Source organism: Brugia malayi (assembly GCF_000002995.4).
Source record: "Brugia malayi strain FR3 genome assembly, contig: Bm_v4_Chr1_scaffold_001, whole genome shotgun sequence".
Taxonomy (NCBI): Eukaryota; Metazoa; Nematoda; class Chromadorea; order Rhabditida; family Onchocercidae; genus Brugia; species Brugia malayi.
Window position 1 is genome coordinate 8,021,718 of NW_025062475.1, and position 17,763 is coordinate 8,039,480.

At 33.0% G+C, this 17,763-nt stretch overlaps 7 protein-coding genes across 12 annotated transcripts; 4 read left to right on the forward strand and 3 right to left on the reverse strand.

Moving 5' to 3' along the window:
• Positions 1-233: 233 nt before the first annotated feature.
• Bm17387 (Uncharacterized protein) lies at positions 234-591 on the forward strand (the record flags this gene model as incomplete). Its single annotated transcript, XM_043077069.1, has 2 exons — positions 234-423; positions 587-591. 2 exons carry the CDS (start codon positions 234-236, stop codon positions 589-591), a joined length of 195 nt encoding a protein of 64 aa, XP_042933003.1.
• A 17-nt stretch (positions 592-608) lies between these two features.
• On the forward strand, positions 609-4,134 carry Bma-arx-3 (Uncharacterized protein; the record flags this gene model as incomplete). Of its 2 annotated transcripts, XM_043077070.1 has the most annotated exons (10): positions 609-687; positions 1,073-1,224; positions 1,472-1,577; positions 1,937-2,109; positions 2,380-2,475; positions 2,657-2,848; positions 2,928-3,121; positions 3,254-3,344; positions 3,474-3,494; positions 4,114-4,134. In XM_043077070.1, 10 exons carry the CDS (start codon positions 609-611, stop codon positions 4,132-4,134), a joined length of 1,125 nt encoding a protein of 374 aa, XP_042933004.1. The 2 variants fall into 2 exon arrangements, with proteins under 2 accessions (XP_042933004.1, XP_001900475.2); XM_001900440.2 differs by lacking the exon at positions 3,474-3,494.
• Positions 4,135-4,651: 517 nt separating this feature from the next.
• On the reverse strand, positions 4,652-7,152 carry Bm13973 (Uncharacterized protein; the record flags this gene model as incomplete). Its single annotated transcript, XM_001900441.1, has 7 exons — positions 4,652-4,828; positions 5,227-5,292; positions 5,593-5,712; positions 5,822-6,024; positions 6,389-6,492; positions 6,748-6,836; positions 6,997-7,152. 7 exons carry the CDS (start codon positions 7,150-7,152, stop codon positions 4,652-4,654), a joined length of 915 nt encoding a protein of 304 aa, XP_001900476.1.
• A 462-nt stretch (positions 7,153-7,614) lies between these two features.
• Bma-swsn-3 (Uncharacterized protein) lies at positions 7,615-10,501 on the reverse strand (the record flags this gene model as incomplete). 5 transcript variants are annotated; one of them, XM_043077071.1, is made up of 10 exons in its annotated part: positions 7,615-7,656; positions 8,036-8,175; positions 8,406-8,511; positions 8,870-8,992; positions 9,176-9,305; positions 9,435-9,531; positions 9,642-9,780; positions 9,900-10,001; positions 10,158-10,244; positions 10,412-10,501. In XM_043077071.1, the coding sequence occupies 10 exons, from the start codon at positions 10,499-10,501 to the stop codon at positions 7,615-7,617; spliced, it is 1,056 nt and encodes a 351-aa protein (XP_042933005.1). The 5 variants fall into 5 exon arrangements, with proteins under 5 accessions (XP_042933005.1, XP_042933006.1, XP_042933007.1 ...); XM_043077075.1 differs by lacking the exon at positions 7,615-7,656 and adding an exon at positions 7,933-7,962; XM_043077072.1 differs by lacking the exon at positions 8,036-8,175 and having other exon boundaries at positions 7,649-7,656.
• Positions 10,502-12,081: 1,580 nt separating this feature from the next.
• On the forward strand, positions 12,082-12,367 carry Bm17388 (Uncharacterized protein; the record flags this gene model as incomplete). Its single annotated transcript, XM_043077076.1, has 2 exons — positions 12,082-12,090; positions 12,263-12,367. 2 exons carry the CDS (start codon positions 12,082-12,084, stop codon positions 12,365-12,367), a joined length of 114 nt encoding a protein of 37 aa, XP_042933010.1.
• Positions 12,368-12,398: 31 nt separating this feature from the next.
• On the forward strand, positions 12,399-13,620 carry Bm664 (Uncharacterized protein; the record flags this gene model as incomplete). Its single annotated transcript, XM_043077077.1, has 2 exons — positions 12,399-12,405; positions 13,520-13,620. 2 exons carry the CDS (start codon positions 12,399-12,401, stop codon positions 13,618-13,620), a joined length of 108 nt encoding a protein of 35 aa, XP_042933011.1.
• A 164-nt stretch (positions 13,621-13,784) lies between these two features.
• Positions 13,785-17,613, reverse strand: Bm10849 (Uncharacterized protein; the record flags this gene model as incomplete). The annotated part of the gene is made up of 8 exons (XM_043077078.1): positions 13,785-13,835; positions 13,989-14,123; positions 14,378-14,450; positions 14,519-14,628; positions 14,741-14,869; positions 15,161-15,323; positions 15,875-15,960; positions 17,437-17,613. The coding sequence occupies 8 exons, from the start codon at positions 17,611-17,613 to the stop codon at positions 13,785-13,787; spliced, it is 924 nt and encodes a 307-aa protein (XP_042933012.1).
• Positions 17,614-17,763: the final 150 nt, after the last annotated feature.

Here is a 17,763-nt window from a genome sequence, read left to right on the forward strand (position 1 = left end):
CCAAGACAGTCGCCCAAAAATTTAAATCTTCGGGTAATGAGTGGCAATTGATATTTAGACACAAGATGAGATGTTTGGGAGCTTATTGATAGCTAATCACATTAGATTTGTGTAGAAAATAATCTGCTCAGACACGGCTAATTCTCGATTTTTGAATAAAGACAGGGAGAAGGTAACTCACTCTTGGCTGTTGTGCCCTATCTCACTCTCTAACCACTAACCCTTTAGGATCCATGTTTCGTTTCCTTTATGAATGCCGGGGTTTCCTGTCGTCTCCCATATTTAAGCGCTATTTTCTGCTCTTTTCGATCTCGGAACAACAGTGTTTCCAATCAGATCTCATTCCCTTCCATCTCTTTTTGCAGGTCGTGGAAAGGATATATTGGATTGGTCGTGCTGATTCGATAGTTGTTCCGGTGTTTGGTACCGTTATTACTCTGAATCTTTTTAATACACTTTAAAAGAGACAGGACGTATATACTTCAGATTAGCTTTAATTCATGTATAACTTGTTTATCTCATTTACATAATTTATCTGTACACGATATATGTTATCGTAAGATGTGTTTGTTCTGACTATTCTTAGATTGAGAAGTTGTGCGTGAAGGATGTCTACGTTTCCCGTACAGCAATGGAATCTAGGAATAGGTCCGATATCGTGCCATGCATGGAATCGAGATCGAACAAGTTTGTTGTTTTTCATTCGTGCATAGATCGGTGATCATCAGCAACGTTAAAGGGTTAGGGAAGGATCGATTATCCAAACTGGAAAAGATAGGAATTTACATTGACTTTTTATCGAGTCTGTGATCATCGTTCCCCTCTCCTCTCTTTTCTATTCCCTCCGCTTTTGAACACAACACTATATTAAACCTTGGCATCATAAACAAAGTCTTTATCATATTCTGGCTCTTCCATTATATTCGTTTTATCTTTTGGAAATATAATTTCTTAAAAGGTTGGTCATATGTTTGCTTTGTTTTTTTGGGAAAGGCATTAGAATTTCACTTGCATATTTTCTAATCTTTAAATGTTGTTTTTCACTTTTTAAAGCCATACTGTTTATTCGTAGTGCTTGCTGTTTCACCATCAAATAACGAAATTCATATATTTCAATGGCGAAATGGGCGATGGACGTTGGCAGCACTGTTGGCTGAACATGATTTACCTATAACTGGTCTAGACTGGGCACCAAAAACCAATCGTATCGTTTCATGTGCACAGGTAAATCCTACACTTGCCGTTTCCCAGTGAGGTGATCATCAAAATAACAATTTTATTTGCTGTGATTTTCTATTTATTAAGACTTCTAAAATGGAGTCAACTGTCAGTATATTGGTAGCGACATAACAGAGGTCATACTTCATAATTTTCCTCTATAAACTTTTTACTTTGGGAAGAAAAGATTCTTTTTATTTCACACTGTACTTTTCTTTAACGTAGTTGATTAATTTCTTTTTTCAATATTTAGGATAAAAATGCTTTTGTATGGACCTTTGATGGAGAGCATTGGAAACCCGAATTAGTTGTTGTACGAATGCAGAGAGCAGCAACATGTGTGAGATGGTCGCCATATGGTTTGTCTTTCCATAGTTCTGATATTTTGATGATCGCTGTAAGTTTAAGAAATTGGGACCATTCTCACATTACTTTCTTCAGAAACCTTGAGTTATCATTTGTCTAAATCAAATTCGTAGACCAAAGATATCTGTAATTAAAGTTGATCTGACATCATTGCATGAATTTGGTCGATGAATTTGTAGAGCTTATAATGCAAAATCAAGTTTATTTTTCTCTGATTTTGATCAGCCGTTTAAAAGATCTTTTGGTTTTCTGCATTTGTCTACTAGCTGTTGGTTGTTGAAAATTTCTTTAGTTCTCTAGGGAAAAGGTGATCAACAAAAATGTTAAGTAATTTAAAACAATTTTCCTGTAGAAAATAAATTTGCTGTTGGTAGCGGAGCTAAATTGGTATCAGTTTGCTATTATGAGAAGGAGAATGATTGGTGGATTTGCAAACAAATCAAGAAACCTATTCGTTCCACGGTTACTTGCATTGATTGGCATCCCAACAATGTTTTGCTTGCTGTCGGTGCATGCGACTTCAAGGTAGTTCCGATGATTGTAGTTACTGTAAAGTCTTTTTCTGATTTCCATTTGTTGCCAATTATCATTGTGTTTGCTGACTTATTATGGTATTTTGTTTTTTGTAATGCTGAGCAGAAGATTGAACTTAAAAAATTAAAAATGTTCAAGTGTTACTCAAAACATTGATGTTTGTAAAATTGTTTATTTGAGTTTGTTAAAAATTGGTTCAAAAGTTGTTATTCCCTATGTTTTATTGATCGTGCTCATTCTAAACTGATCTAAATATTTTAGACTCGTGTCTTTTCTGCTTATGTAAAGGAAGTGGATGAAAAGCCTTCACCGAATCCATGGGGTACCAAAATGCCTTTTGGTGCTTTGATGTGTGAAGTATGGTTTGAATTTGCAGGGTGAAGGGCATTTCGTAACATTTTAAAATATAACGAAATTTTTGATTCATATTATGTTGTTCGTTTATAAAATTTTTAGTTTTTGACACCACATTTCACTTTAATGACAAATTTCGACAGGAACATGTCATAGCATTTTTTACTTTTCTGACATAGTTCAGGCGAAGAGTTCCGGATGGATTCATTATGTTGCTTTTTCACCATCTGGTTGTCGATTATCTTACGTTGCTCACGACGCAACTATTGCCGTCATCGATACCAATCGTTCCTTAGAAGAAGCTATTATTCTGCGTACTGTTTACCTGCCTTTCACTTCCGTCCAATGGGTCACCGAAAATAGTCTTATAGCAGCTGTATGTTTTTCCATTCTCTGTTGCATTTTACTTTTCGTTGAGAATTAAAACTGTGTCAACAATATAACTTACATTTTAGGGTCATGACTATTCTCCAATGCTATTTATGTACTCAGGCGATCAACTTAAATTCGTAATAAAACTTGACATCCCATCAGAGCAAAAGTCAGCAAATATTAATAGTGCAATGCAGAAGTTCCGTAATATTGATCGAAATGCTGCAATTGAAGCTGTGGACATACGTCTAAGGACTATGCATCAAAATGCTATTACGTGAGGATTTCTAGACTTTTGTTTCAATATATCCTTCAAAACGCTCGAATTGCACACATTAATTTTATTTAAAGTAAAGAAATATGATTTAGTATTTTTGTAAAAAATTTAAATCGGATTACAAGTCTTTAGAGAAATTCTACCACACAGCGGTCGTAATGACAGCATGCAGAAGTTCAGTACGTGTGCAGTAGATGGCTTAGTCGCATTGTGGGATCTCAAAGTTAGTCTTCATTATTTATGTGGTACGCAAATTCGTTGGAATGTATTAATTTTGGTTTATGCTTTAATTAGGTGCGCTAGGCTAAATAAAATATGAAACATGAACCTAGTGTATCAGATCGAGTTTCAGGCAGCGATTGAACATTGTCAGGTAAATTCGACTGCCGTTTTCATTAGCATGCTTTTATCCGTGCAGTGTGATTCTAGATGTGTTAAAGAGTTTCTACTCCCAATTTTTAACACTTTAGAGCTGCACAATTCCGTATTCTTTCTCTATAACTTTGGAAGACTAAACTAGTTTGAGGAAATTCTCTATATTTACATAATGGAATATAATAATCGAGTATGGAAGTGAGGAGAATGAGTACAAGAAGTAGAAATAACAATTTTAGTTCCCCATTCTTGCATGCTATTGTGTGCGACATCAAATGTCTACAACGTATAATCGCTGAATATAGTATTGTCGACAGTATTATTAGACATTGCACTTCATATTAGATTATATGAATTGTGAAATCGTGAAGCAAGGTATGAAGGAAAAGGAGGGAAATTTTTTGCTTATGTTTGATATGGTTTCTTCTAACATTCTTATAATCAACAAATAAATAACAGAGAACAAATGAACTTTGCAGAAATGCTCTGGAAATTGGTCATTGCAACTTTTTTTGTTTAAGCGGTTAACAGGAATGAAATATAAAATACGCTAATAATTCGAAGTTTGTCGTGCTTGCCGTGCTTCCAGAACTCTTTCTTCACTTTTTTATTTTCAGGATACTGCGGTGCCTGTTTGATGACTGCAACTTCTCGAAGGATTTTAACATTTATGCTTAGTTTTTGTGAATCACATTTCATTTCGCAAATAAAAATGTATCTTAAAAGTGTTAATAACTCTTCACAACATCGCGACAAAATTCTTTCAGACACTCGGGCGATAATTTAAAAAAAAAAAAAAAAAGAACTCTAAAAAAGCAAACTTGTTTTCTTCTCATCACCGCTCCCTGCACAACGTGGAGGTTAGGAACAGAAAAAAGCAGATTTATTAGTGGCAACTCTTATTCTCTATGATTTTTTTTTGACAAGATATAGGTTGTCATTACATATTCTAACTGTTATTATGTTATATTTAAATAAAGAGACCACCAAAACGTATCGACAACTCAGTCTGGAACTATAGTTTTTAAGAAACAGAAATTTATTTAAAAAAAGAACAAGAAATATAAAGTATCAAGATTATATAAGATTAAAGGACGTGCACAATTAAGTTATTCATCCCATCTTCTAAATAAGACTCATCATTCTTATTGTTTGTTATTTTGTGCTAAGTAATTTGTCATGCATCTCAACAAGTTTATCAACAATCGGCTGTTCGATTTCAACACCTGCAGCTTTTTGTTCTTCGCTCAAGCTTATAGTCTCTTCTTTGTTTCCGTTATTGACAAATATTACCCGCTCTTTCCGTGTATCCAGTGTATTTCCAATTACTAACTGCAATAAATATGCTCTTCCTTTTAACTGATGAATAAAAATGAATACGGAAAAGATGCAATAACCTATTCTTTTAATGATATCAATGAGTGAAAGTGTCCAAATGTAATTATAACTTGCTTCAGGAACAGTAGTTTTATTGATCCAGTTTGCCCGAAATTCGACCTTCATTTAGATCTTTGCCTCTTTGCTTATATGCTCTTTCTGGAGGATTCTGGTATTTTGAATAATTAGGAGCGAAGTGTATGGCTTCAAATCCTTTTAAACTTATTCTAGTAATGGATAACACGGGTAAAAATCAGTAGATTCATGAGACATCACATTAGCCGGAATAAAAACTTTCCCTTCTAAAACAAATTTTTTAAAATCAGTTCGGGTTTTTAATGATATGAATTTACCTGGTGTCCATAATTCCGGAGGGCCTGACGCGCCTTACTAACCAATATCGTTTCATCGGTTTCTAGCTAAAAATTAAACATCCATAAAACATGCAAAAAATTTTACACTAACAAAATAATACAAAATAATAGTAATCGAAGGTGGAGAATCTGTCGTATATACAAATTAAGGATCTGTCGCTAAATTAATATAAAACCACTCCCACAGGTAGATCAGTGTTCGATTTGTTGAAAGATATCAAAGAAACCTAGCTATAGTACGTTGAAATGCAAAGTGGGTTGCTGTTCAATATCCAGTCATCTGGACAGTGAAAGGAAAAGTTGCAAGTTCTTCTCATGAAACAAATCAATGAACATAGTAACCACCTTAAACGAAACAACAAATGCTTCCGGTACAATATCTCTGACTAGCTTCCGCAAAATTTTTGGAACAATGTTGAGCGACAATAGCAAACTTTCTTGATTTGACTGGATTTTGTGCTCTGGCTGAAATCATATGTCGGGATTCGTTCTTCGATATTAAACACTGCAGGAGACGCTCCTTACCAGTTAGTAATGGATTTAAGCAAATAATTTAAAGATCAGAAATATGTACCAAATTTTCTTCGGATACATAAAAATCCGAAACAGCGGCAGCAAGATAAATCAGGAGAGAAGAACTCAAAAATCGAAGACGTAAGCAGATCATTTCAAGGGTCATCAAATATGCGGATACATCGACGAATGACAGCATTAAAAGTCGATCAGAAAGTTCACTGTTCAAGGTCAACGCTTCTACTAAGCCAGGCATATTTCGAACTGCAATCAGTGGGACATTCAAGTACTTTGGTATATTCAAATGAGAATTTTTTGAATAATAAAGCATGGATACAAATACAATCAATCTTTAACATCTCCGGTGAGGTTCAAAATTATATTCTTTTTTATCCTGGAAAATATTTAAACTAGGCATCAGTATTTCAGCATTATTTCCACTCTGAAATTGGATTATTTCCGTAATATAACATCTAGTAAAGGGAGATAATCAAACAAGACATGGATTCATGCAACAAATTCTAAGTCTATATACTGACATGAACTCTGTATACTAATATGATTTCCATTAATAAGAGAAACAATGCAAAGCGAGTGATTAACTAGCCTTCGACTCTTCCTGAGTTACTCACAACTAAATGATCAAATATGTCACAGAACTTCCGCTTGAAGGGTTTCAGAGAATTGTCTCGATGAAAAAATATCACAGCATAGCCTTTCAATAGAAAATACCTGAAACGAACTACTTTGTTTACACTGTTTTCGTTAAAGCTCTAGTTTAAGAGAATAAAGATCTAATATTCCGAATATCATTATTGAGATACTAGTATGACTGAGTTACAACGACAAACAATCTGCGCTACTCACATGCAATATTGAGACTATATTTACGATTGAATTGAAATTGTTGAAAAAGGAAAACAACAGCACAAACCTCTTGAAAACTTCATTTTTGTTTACTTTATAAAATATACTAAAAGGACTCACTCGGCACTAGCAGCACCTCGTGTTCCCATAGAAAAATTATCAATAAATCGAACCATCTTCTTTTCTAATGGTACTCTAGTACCACCACTCTATAACAGTGTTTCAGGAGTGAATTGCACACGGATACAAAAAAATGTTAAGTCATTTGCTTGGTAGTACTGAAGAAACGGTACTTCAAATTTACACTTCAAATTTATCAATTCTGTTGAGATCGCATAATGATCATCATGTTCAAATCCATAAACTAACCGTAATTAACACAATTTTCCTCGCAGGATTTTGCTGTACAAAATCATCAACTAAAGAATCCACTGATCCCATTTTGCATATATCAGGCATTCTCGAAAAAATGAAAGCCAAGGCGTTACAAATTCGTGACACTCGTTTTCGAGCACTGATAATCATTTGATTATTTCTCCTAACTCCATTCTCTTCCCCTCCATTTACTCGTCAAAAAAAAAAAAAAAAACTTGGATCATTAATAAAATGAGAATTCCTCCCTAGTTACAATGACTGATTTTATTCATTGTATACAATCACGAAGTTCAAAACTTCTCAGCCATGTCACATCTATTAGAAAAGGATTGATGCATCCAACTCAAAGAGATATAGAAAGCATAAAAGAATAAATTTTTGAAATCTTAAGAAAAACTCAACTGTAATAACAAAAAAATAACAACCGAAAAAATAACAACACTAACTTTTGAACACATCAGTTAAAACTTTTATAATACCATACATGAAAATCTAAACATATTTTTTACATATATCATGAGAATGAAACAGAAAGTATAAGCTTGTCCTCCAATCATATTCGTTTTTAGAAGACGTGTTAAAGTGTAAGTTAAAGCAGTTCTGCAAAACCATTTATCTCTTGCAAACATATTCCGCATTGATCTTGCTACTCAACTAAAACATTAAAAAACTTTTTCAAACATAAAAATATCTTTTACGGAGCAAAAACTTCATTATACGATTAACCTTACTTTTTCTATTTTTATATTTTTTATTCCTTTTTTTATTTTTTTATATTTTTTATGTATATATTTTTTTTAATGAAATTACTTTATATATATATTGTTTATATTTTTATAATAAAGCAAGCTCAAGGAATCTTTCCCGACACTTCTAAAGTTGGTGAACCAGTCGATGGTTCTTTAGCCTGCTTGTACTGCTGATCTTGTGCTAGCTTCTCGACTTCTCCAGTTTCGGTATCTATGGCATTACTTGGTGAAGTAATAGATGAAATACAGGTATCAGCAGCAGAAGTGAAAGTATTATTAGTCACCTGCTGTTGAGGCTCAGTGCTTATTACTTTTGGTGATTGAACTTCATCAGCTATTTTATTCTTAGGTGAAGGGGATGAATCACCTACAGTCAGACGATAGAGTATCGGCGTTTCTTCTGCCAGCTGCTCTCGTTCTACCACTAAAAAAGATAAAACTAAAGGAAATTTTGATCTATTCAATTTCTATATATTGCATTTAATTAAATAGTTTTAGTGACAACATTTGATTTAATAGAACTTATTATATATTAATAATAATATTTATAGAAATAAAGAGAAAAAACCCACTCGCACAACCTATTTGTAACTGTTAAACCTGTCACTTCGATTACTTGAAGTTTTCGAACAATATTTTACAACCACAACTTACTTTGCTTTGCACGTAGTGCTTCTTGCTTAGTCTTGTAATCTTCATATGCATTTAGTAACTTTTCCGACCAATCATCGACCATAGATGCATATTTTGCTTCGTCGAGCTGCAAACAGTATTCCTATGCAAAACACGGTACACACAATCAATTTCCCTTAGGGGAGTATTACCGCATACAGTACTAATAAATGTAGTAAATAACTAAAGTATGACTAAAAATATTATGGTACTGAAGCACATGGGAAGGAAAATTGCGAAACCAGTCAGTTTTAAATTGAAGGACAAATTAGCTTTTTTAAAACAATTTTGATAAGACTTGATAAGAAAAGATTCATCTCAAGTTGATTTACGATCTTCGAATATAAGCGCAACAGTAACTAAATGTACAACATTTCAGTGCGTTTTAATAGAAATTCAAAACGAAGGAAGCATGCTGGACAGTAAGGGAACATTTAATGACACACCTGCGGTTTTTCTTCACATACTTTTTTCAGTTTTGCTGCGAACTCTTCCGATGCAATTTCCATTGAACGCTTTTTGGTTTGAAAAATTTCGCTCAGTTTCTTCAATTCCTCTTCAAGTTTGCTCTGAAGATTTTACTACTAGATTCACAAATTCCATTTAGCTATGTTATCAACTATTCCTTAGAAAAAGCGTGAGGTACAAATCTTGCTTTCACAATTCAGACACAGCTTTTTCCCTCATTAGCAAAAGCTACCATAAAGAATAACTAAATTAAATTGAAGATACGCACTAATGAAAACACTTACTTGATGCAGAGCCAATGAAGTCGCTTGTTTCTTCAACATCTCAATGCGATTCTGAGCAAGGACTGTTCGAGTATCAGTGACAACATTGCCACTGAAGAGATCCGCTATGAGGCGATGATTTCGATCGAATCTATAACAAAAATAGGGAACATATTACGTTGAACAGCTCTCTTTATCCACAGGACAGGTACCATAAATTCAAATTCAACATCCAGTTTCCGTTAGTCACCATAAACAGTTAAGTTTCGAAACTACATACCTAACAGCAGCAATTCGGCGAGAGGAAAGATCACTGAGTTCTTCATCCTCCACTGGCTGAATAACGACGCCTCCTGTATCCAAACGGCCGCGACTAGCTGTAAAATGTACTTGGCACTTTACGCCTTAATTGCAAATTTTAAAACTTCTAGCACAGCCCATTAAAAAGAACAGACTGGAAAATTAATAACAAATCAACTTATCTGACCAGCAATTACACCGCCAACTGTATTTGATTTATCGATGACTTTTGCTCGATTTTTTGCCGATAAATATTGTTGATAAGCAGCCGAGTTGTGATAAGCTTTCAATGCCTTCTCATACTCCTGCCGTTCAATGTCGTATTCCTTCAAGAAAAAAACTTGTAAGCCAAGTTTGAATAATCGGAAACCGGGTGTCGAATTCAAATTATGCATTACAGTTGGTGAAATAAAACTTTGAGATGAAAAACTTTGCAGCAAATAACCTGATGATATATAGCTTTTTCCGATTCCGGCGCGTCTCTCCACATCTGACCAATCACCTTCCCAATATCCCACAACTGACTATCTGGATTTTCGGCGCGCACCTAAATAAATATTTTTCCAAATAAGTTCCCGGTTGCCTATCATGAGACTTTAGAAACGATAGAGGAAGTAAACTTAGCTGATATTAAGGGTCAGAATATAACATAAAGAAATAATCTGATATCAGCAAGCATAAAGTTTTCGGCAAACATCCTTACTTTGGCCCACATTTTCCGACTGAATCTCATATATGGAACCAGTGGACGATCTGGCGGTTTGGGTGGTTTAAGCGAATTGCTGTCATTCTGAAAATAAAATGAGCTGATGTTTACTTTCCAAAAACAAAAAACGAAATTTACTTCTGCCTAAGCGAATGACTTAAGTTTATTTCCAATAACTTTTAGCACCAGTTAAACAGTCGAAACTTTTTTTAAAAAAAAGATTTAAAAAAAATTGGAAAAAAAAAAAAAACTAAAGAGAAATGACATGCCTGACTTGACGGTCGCGGAGGTGGATGCCGAAACATGGCGATCACAGGCGATCCTGCAATAGCTTTGGGCATCCCCAACTCAAAAGCACTTCACAGAACACAACATGGTCACACCCTGACAACTCCCCCGTCACTACTCTTCAAACCATCAACAACCCTAAATGAAACAGCCAGGATCACTTCTATCAGCAGTAACACGTTTTCCCTTTAATTATATAGAAGTGGAGGATGAATGGTTCAAGTCCAATAGATTTTAATTGAACTCCTACAAAGTAGTGTCTTCAACGATTCTTTTCTTTAATAGTAAGGAATATTAACTGAACTCGCGTTTATCATCTCATTTCACGTGACCCCAGATCACCCCTTCCTTACTCCACTGTTCTGTACTGACTCTCGCATGCTGATTGATCTAGATACTTAGCTATATCTTACACTCCAAATTACTTCCGGTCTTCTTTAAGCCTAGAAAAATTCTGGCAAAGTTCCACCGCATGTGAACGCATCCGTTTTGAACTGAGATTACTGGAAATAGGGTAATTAAGATGAAAATAATTGCAAGAATTATGAATGTTGCAAAGAGGGAGGGAAGAAGAAAAAAGAATAAATTGATTGCTTTATGGAAATTAACTCTCAGAATGAAAAAAAAATTTTTTTTTTGATTGATAGTTTGCTGAAGAAAAATGTAGAATTTGTTGAAAAGAACATTTTGTAGTGTTCAGTACATGTGCCCTGAATGAAAAGTTTTACTGGAGAGTTCTCAATGAAAGCGATAAAAAATGGAGAATAAGCAAAGGGATTGTAGTTCAGTTACTTTTGATAAAAGGCGAAGTGATAATTTCCGAAAAGTTTTGAAAATCTCTGACTCAATTTTCTGCCAATCAAATTGCTATACTTTCTAAAACTTATATGTTTCATTAGAACTCATATCCGAAAACTCACCCATTCTTCCCTTCGTAACAGAAGAATATGGGCGCTATTTGCTTCATTAAAATCAAGAGATTTTGGTATAATTCCTATATATTTTGCTGAATTCCATCTTTAAGCAATGCTTATTTAATAGAATCTTCAGTAGGATGAAATTCTTTTTTGACATATATTTGTACGTATATTTACATTTCTCATCTAACAATTAACGCAGCATTTCTTATTGAAGAAACAAGAGCAAAAAGAACGAGAAATTCGACGACGCGCAAGACGCGGGGATTCCTCAGTTAGTTCTTTTGAATTCAAGTCTATAAAAATATTGATTTGAAATGTGTGGAAAATAAGACAAACAGTTCCTGTTTGCAGAGTGGAGGATTCCTCTATTATAAATTTAATAATTATAAACAAATAAACGCGGCATTGAAAGCTGTCAACTTTATCGTGTCATTAATTGAATTGAAATGAATGTATATTCCCTCCCTTGCCTTATCATTATTAACTACTGCCTCTTCATTACAAAAAGTGGTTTAAAAATTGCCTCTATTAGTTTAATTCAAGCTATAAAAATAAGTTCAACAGACAGTTACTCTAAACTGTTTTGTATTATAGATCGGTAGAGCAGATAAAATTGTTTTCAACGGCGAATGCTTTCTTTTGTTTGTTCCTGTCAATTTGACATCCTGTGATGAACATATTCAGAGACATTCCCTCTAACATTTGTAATATAAATGCAACAGGTGCGCCAGTTTCTTTTAAAATGATTTCATTTTTAGAAGTATTTATTCGTACTGTGCTTAAGTTTGCTTTGTCGAATCTTTCTAATAATTTCATTTCGCAATTAACTTTGGTCTTTATCAATAAGTTCATACAATTTAGTCAGTCTGTTTAAATTAAATTAAATCAATCAAGATGAATAATGCGTTTTCTTATGCTGCCGACAATACCTTCAATAGAATGTATATTGGAAAAGTCAGAAAAACGACGACCACTCATGTTCATTCCGTCCTGATATGAAATACGAGACTTGGAATGCCGGACCGAAAGTATGATAGGTAAGTTTTTAAAACGCTGTCACTCGCAAAATATGAAAACTTAGTTAATTGCGCACGGTTCTAACTTTTTTACTTCCAATAGAGTTTTTCGCTACAGTGCGCAGATGTTTTGGACAAAACACAGATTACGTCTGCTACTGCCTATACTTTAAAAGAAATCAATCAGATTTAATGAATCAGTTACTGATGTTTTAAATAAGATAGTGAAAGCTCTGTTAAAATGTACTCCTTTCATAGATCGTCATACCTTTTCATTTCCTTGTCTTTCTCTTATTTTCATTTACATCATTTGTGCACTTTATTTTTGTTAAGTTTAGATTTTGAAGAGAATTATTATAAGATAGTTGTATTTGCAACAAATTACAAGATCTTTTTCAAATTGTAAAAGGGTACTGCTCCCCTAGATTGGCAGTATTGTGCAATAAAAATAAGGAATAAGTAAAATCATTTAGAACAAACATCGCCTGAGATTTATCTAGTACAAGCAAAAAGTTTCAAGCAGTTTCTAATCTATCAAAAAAAGTATTGCGGTGAGTTGTGGGATTCAGATTTTTTGATTTATGAGGCCTTAACACGAAAGCTTTCAGAAGATTGATAAAGATTAATGTTGCTTTTAATAAACAGTTTATTAAATAAGAGAACTCTGTGTTTTCCAACTACTAAACATTCGCATGCCTTAGAAAACAATAATTTTTTTCTTCAACTTTCCAATTTAAAGCGTCGAACATCAAAGGAATTTGGAATTGTCATATTAGTAAATTATGGATTTTGACAATGCCCGAGAAACTAGTATGTTTTACTTTTTTGGATAATTGTAGGAGAATACACTAGTGACGTATTATAGTCGAAAGGATTTCGATAAGTGACAAGTCTAACACTACATTTTGAGATAACAGGCTAAAGACATGTTTAAATTTCATAATTAATACGTCACACGCTTTGAGAACTCTTTCCGTAAATATCTTCTGATCTCACAAAACTTTGAAAGAGAACTACTGCGTTCAGTGTAAATTTTAATTTGAAAAAACTATAACAAAATTAAACAGAAATTCAATTTTAGATCTAAACTAAATGATATCAAGAAATTCTATCAAGAGTTCTCAATATATTCCAGAAATCAATAAGATAAGAGCTCAAGAACGGTTCGGCACATGGAAACTGCAAATTTATCTGCTGACGGAAGACAGTTGTCTAGCCAAATACTGTTTCAACTAATATAAAAGTATATGTTTCCGATGCAATGGACTTATTCATAAATTTATTGGACAAATATGCATTTTGTTCTTATGCAAAAATTAAAGAAATAAATATCTCGAGCAGATGAAGTGGATTAATAACAACCGATTCCAATCTTGTTCTTCAGGATTCAAGCACTTTGTCTAGTGCCTCTTTGCGTAGTAACGCGACATCCAATCAAAATTCCAATCTTCCTGGAAAAAACTGATAGCTACTGATGTATACCAACATTTATTCGAATTCATTCTTTACCTAATAAATATTGAAGGATTTCTGTTTAGAATTCCCAGCTTTTCCATAATCTCCTTACAGTGTCAATCTTTTAAAACTTAAACTTCAAGCGGTACTTTATAGGCCAAGGATTTGAATAAATCACGAAAGAGATGTCGAATAAACAAATAATCAGGTTTATCGTCAAATCTTAGAGTGCGACAATAATTGAGTACGGTTGCGAATTGAGTAGGTAATCCATGACAAAGAATCTGCAATGAATAAAATTAGGGATAATCGAAATGCTTTTTAATTCGACTCAAACAAATAATCGGACATTGTGAAAATAATTCTTCTGTATTATAGATAATTGATTAAAGCTGTGTTAGCTTGGTGAATCAGAACTGGTATAAGTTGAATAATTTGTCAACAGCATTATCAGAAAACGACATCATGGGATTTTACAGAATAAATCTTAACTAAAGTTTAAGCAAATACAAATTTCAGCTCGGTATTTCAACACTACCTCTGTTGAAATCGATATCTTGATTTCCAGAATCTTTTCAAGTTCATCATACATCTGCCAAGGTAAATTCCCTCTGAAAATGCTTCGTATGAAAAAACGAAACAAAAATTAAGAAAACTACGAATTCATGGACTAACTTACTTAAGAAAATATAAAAGTATATATACATAAGATTCTAGATCATCCCGTCTAGATGCAATTGTGCCCAAATGTCTGTTAAGAGATGCAAAGCAAGGTGAACCAAAAAAGTCCTGAAATTATTATGTATAATAATTTTATCGAAATTCTATAAATCAAATGACATTTGCGTTTCTTTTGCGATGTTCAAAAATTTTACAACAGATGCTATAACTATTAACTTACTATATCTTCCTTATACGGAATATGTTTGCGATATCCATCAGAGATCTTAATATATTTTGATGCCAACTTCATATTTATTAAGTAAACTTTAGAGAAGTTCTCTTCGATACCCATCACAAAAGCATCTGACTGAAAAAGCTATTACATTTATCTTGAGTATTACCGGGAAGGAACTAAATAACCATGACTGGAAGTATAACTAAATTGAGCTGAGCTAAAAAGTATACGAGAACCACTGGATCAACAAACTGCATGGTTCATCAGTCGTTTTCAATGATAGCAGTAACAAACTACTTTGGTTGTTACTTTACAACAAGTAAAAAAGCATTTCTATTTTTCAAAAAGGTGTCTCACAACAAAGGATGTAAAATAAAAAATAAATTGAAATTGAAAAAGTCATATCGTCAGATCGCGATGAACATAATCCGCATCATGGACAGTCTGTATTCGATCCAACATTTGATCAGCAAGCATTAGAACTGTTTTCAAACTAAATCGTCGCTTGCAATAGATAAAAAGCTCTTCCAGTGAAGGACCAGTAAGATCCATAACCATTGCTTTGTATCTATTAACTATTCCAAACCTAAAAAAACAGTTCTTACTAATCCATCCAGATCTATTTCATACTTGATTCAACCCACACCAACATGGACGGAAACTAATTGTATCTATATTACTTACTTCCATTATGTACCACTTAATGTCTTTGATGCATATTTCTGGTCTATTTCAACAATGAAACTTCAAGTCATTATTACAATATACGTTAAGCATCTTCTGATAACATACGAAGATGACAAAATGCTGATTGATAGTAACTTCATTAATACCATGCATGGTACGTGAAGGCTTACAGGCATAGAGATTGCTCAAAACGATAATGGAGATGAAGTAAAGACTTTTGTGACACATATAAAATAGTTCTTCGCTAACAGACTGCCAGAAAAGGTTATGAAAATCACTTGAAATAAACAGTTATCTCTATGACAAGGAAAAAATGATTCGTCATAATTTGAAAACATGAAATATATTTTACATATAGAGACATTAAAGCACTTAAAAGTAGCTTGAATGCGAAATTATAGTAACATATTTACATTTTTAGCTTAAAACCAATTTAAATTGAAAACCTACCAATGAACGTGTGGTACTCCTCTTCCATGAAGACTTCTGTAAACAGCATGCTCGTGTTTTAAATTATTCTTTTTTCTTTTCTTATGCTGCAGTAATATGAAAAAACAAGCATGTAAAAATAATATGATGCGAAAAGAATAGAAGCAAAAATAACGTAGAATTCAGAAGTTTTTACAAAATGTAAATGATAAAATTAAGTAGCTTAACTAGCAATCTAACAGGAGAAGATCAATCATTTGTTTTCGAGCAGAAAACAAAAAAGCATAAATTCCAAGTAGGAATAAGAGTAGATAAAGCAGTCCTATATTCTAGTTCATATCTTACTGATCAAAATTTTAGTATCAATATTTGCATTCAATAGTTCGACGAAGTATCTCATGACATTACTATTTAATTATTTATACGAATTTTATAATAGCAGTAAAATACCATATTTGTAATTAAGTTCACAATGTAATTGATAATGACGGTACTGGAAATATTTTCAATCATTAACTATTAAGTCATTAACGTTCTATTAAAAAGTATCACCAGAGCATTTAAAGATATCAATTTCACAACTACTAATTAGGAAAACATAAATGAACTGAAAATTTCAATACTTCATCATATGAAAGAGATATAGGCAAGACATAGACAGTTGAACAGCCAAACATCACTAAAGCACCAACGTATTTATAGATAGCTTGAAAGTATTCAGATATTGAAGTTACGGCACAAAGAAATAAGGCAGTATCAAACTTGAGAATAGTTTCTACTTAAATGTTCTACAAATTAAATCAATTTTATAAAGATCCTATACAGCTCTGAAAATAAATCCTTAGTCTGTGAAGCGCCAAATCGAGAAAGTATGTTTTCCAAAGCCAAATAAAAACTAAATATATTAAAAACTTGTTTTAAATGCAGTAATAGTAATATCACCATTACTACTATTCAGTGCTATTGAGGAATATTAGTGATCCTTGCCAATTGAGGCATAACCACTATTTTTTCCAAATTTATAACTAGTGACATGGCTATAACGATATCTGAAACATACCTCAAGCAGAAATTTGAATATAATAAAACTAATTATGAGGACTAACTCAATATTATCTTTTTAAATACCCTATTAGAGTTTTTGTCACGAAATAAAAAGTTATCATGAATTATTTCGTAATTACCAGGTGGTCTTACATAACTGGACAAAATTAATACAGCATTATTTTATCACATATCTATCATTTTAAAATTACCATCAGTGCGATTATATGTGTCAAACATATTCCTGCTTAGTGAAAATGGAATAATATAAAAGAAGTATGAAACGAAACTGTCAAATATCAGGATGATAGTTTTAGTAACTACTCATTTTATCCACTTATTACTTTGTAATCAAATTATTACTTTCTAATCACTATTATGATAGCTTTGTTCAAAATAAGACCGTTTGACGACTGCCAAGTTGACCCGCTTTTTTCCAGTTATTTGAAACTCATTCATGCAATATTGAAAATTAAATAGTGAGTTGTTTCTTCCAAACATATTTTAAACGTAAACCAAAGCTGAATGCTATGAAATACCTGGCTTGCTGCTTCAATTTCCCTATTGGAAATTTCTTCCACTTTCAAGGCTACGTAGCGGTCATCAGAACAGCGTATGGCTGTGAAGATTTTTTTAGATCTTTGTTCATTCAATATACGACACTGTCCGTAATGTGAATAAAAACTATCATTCCTTCGGATGACTTCGGATTCCATTAGAGATCAGTAGATTTAAGAACTGAAAATGTAAATTTTTTCGACTTAATACTTTGAAATTCAACATGACTGATCCATACGCAATGAAGGATAAACGAAACCACAAAAAAATCACCTCAATAATTAGTAAAATTTGTAAAATTCAAAAGT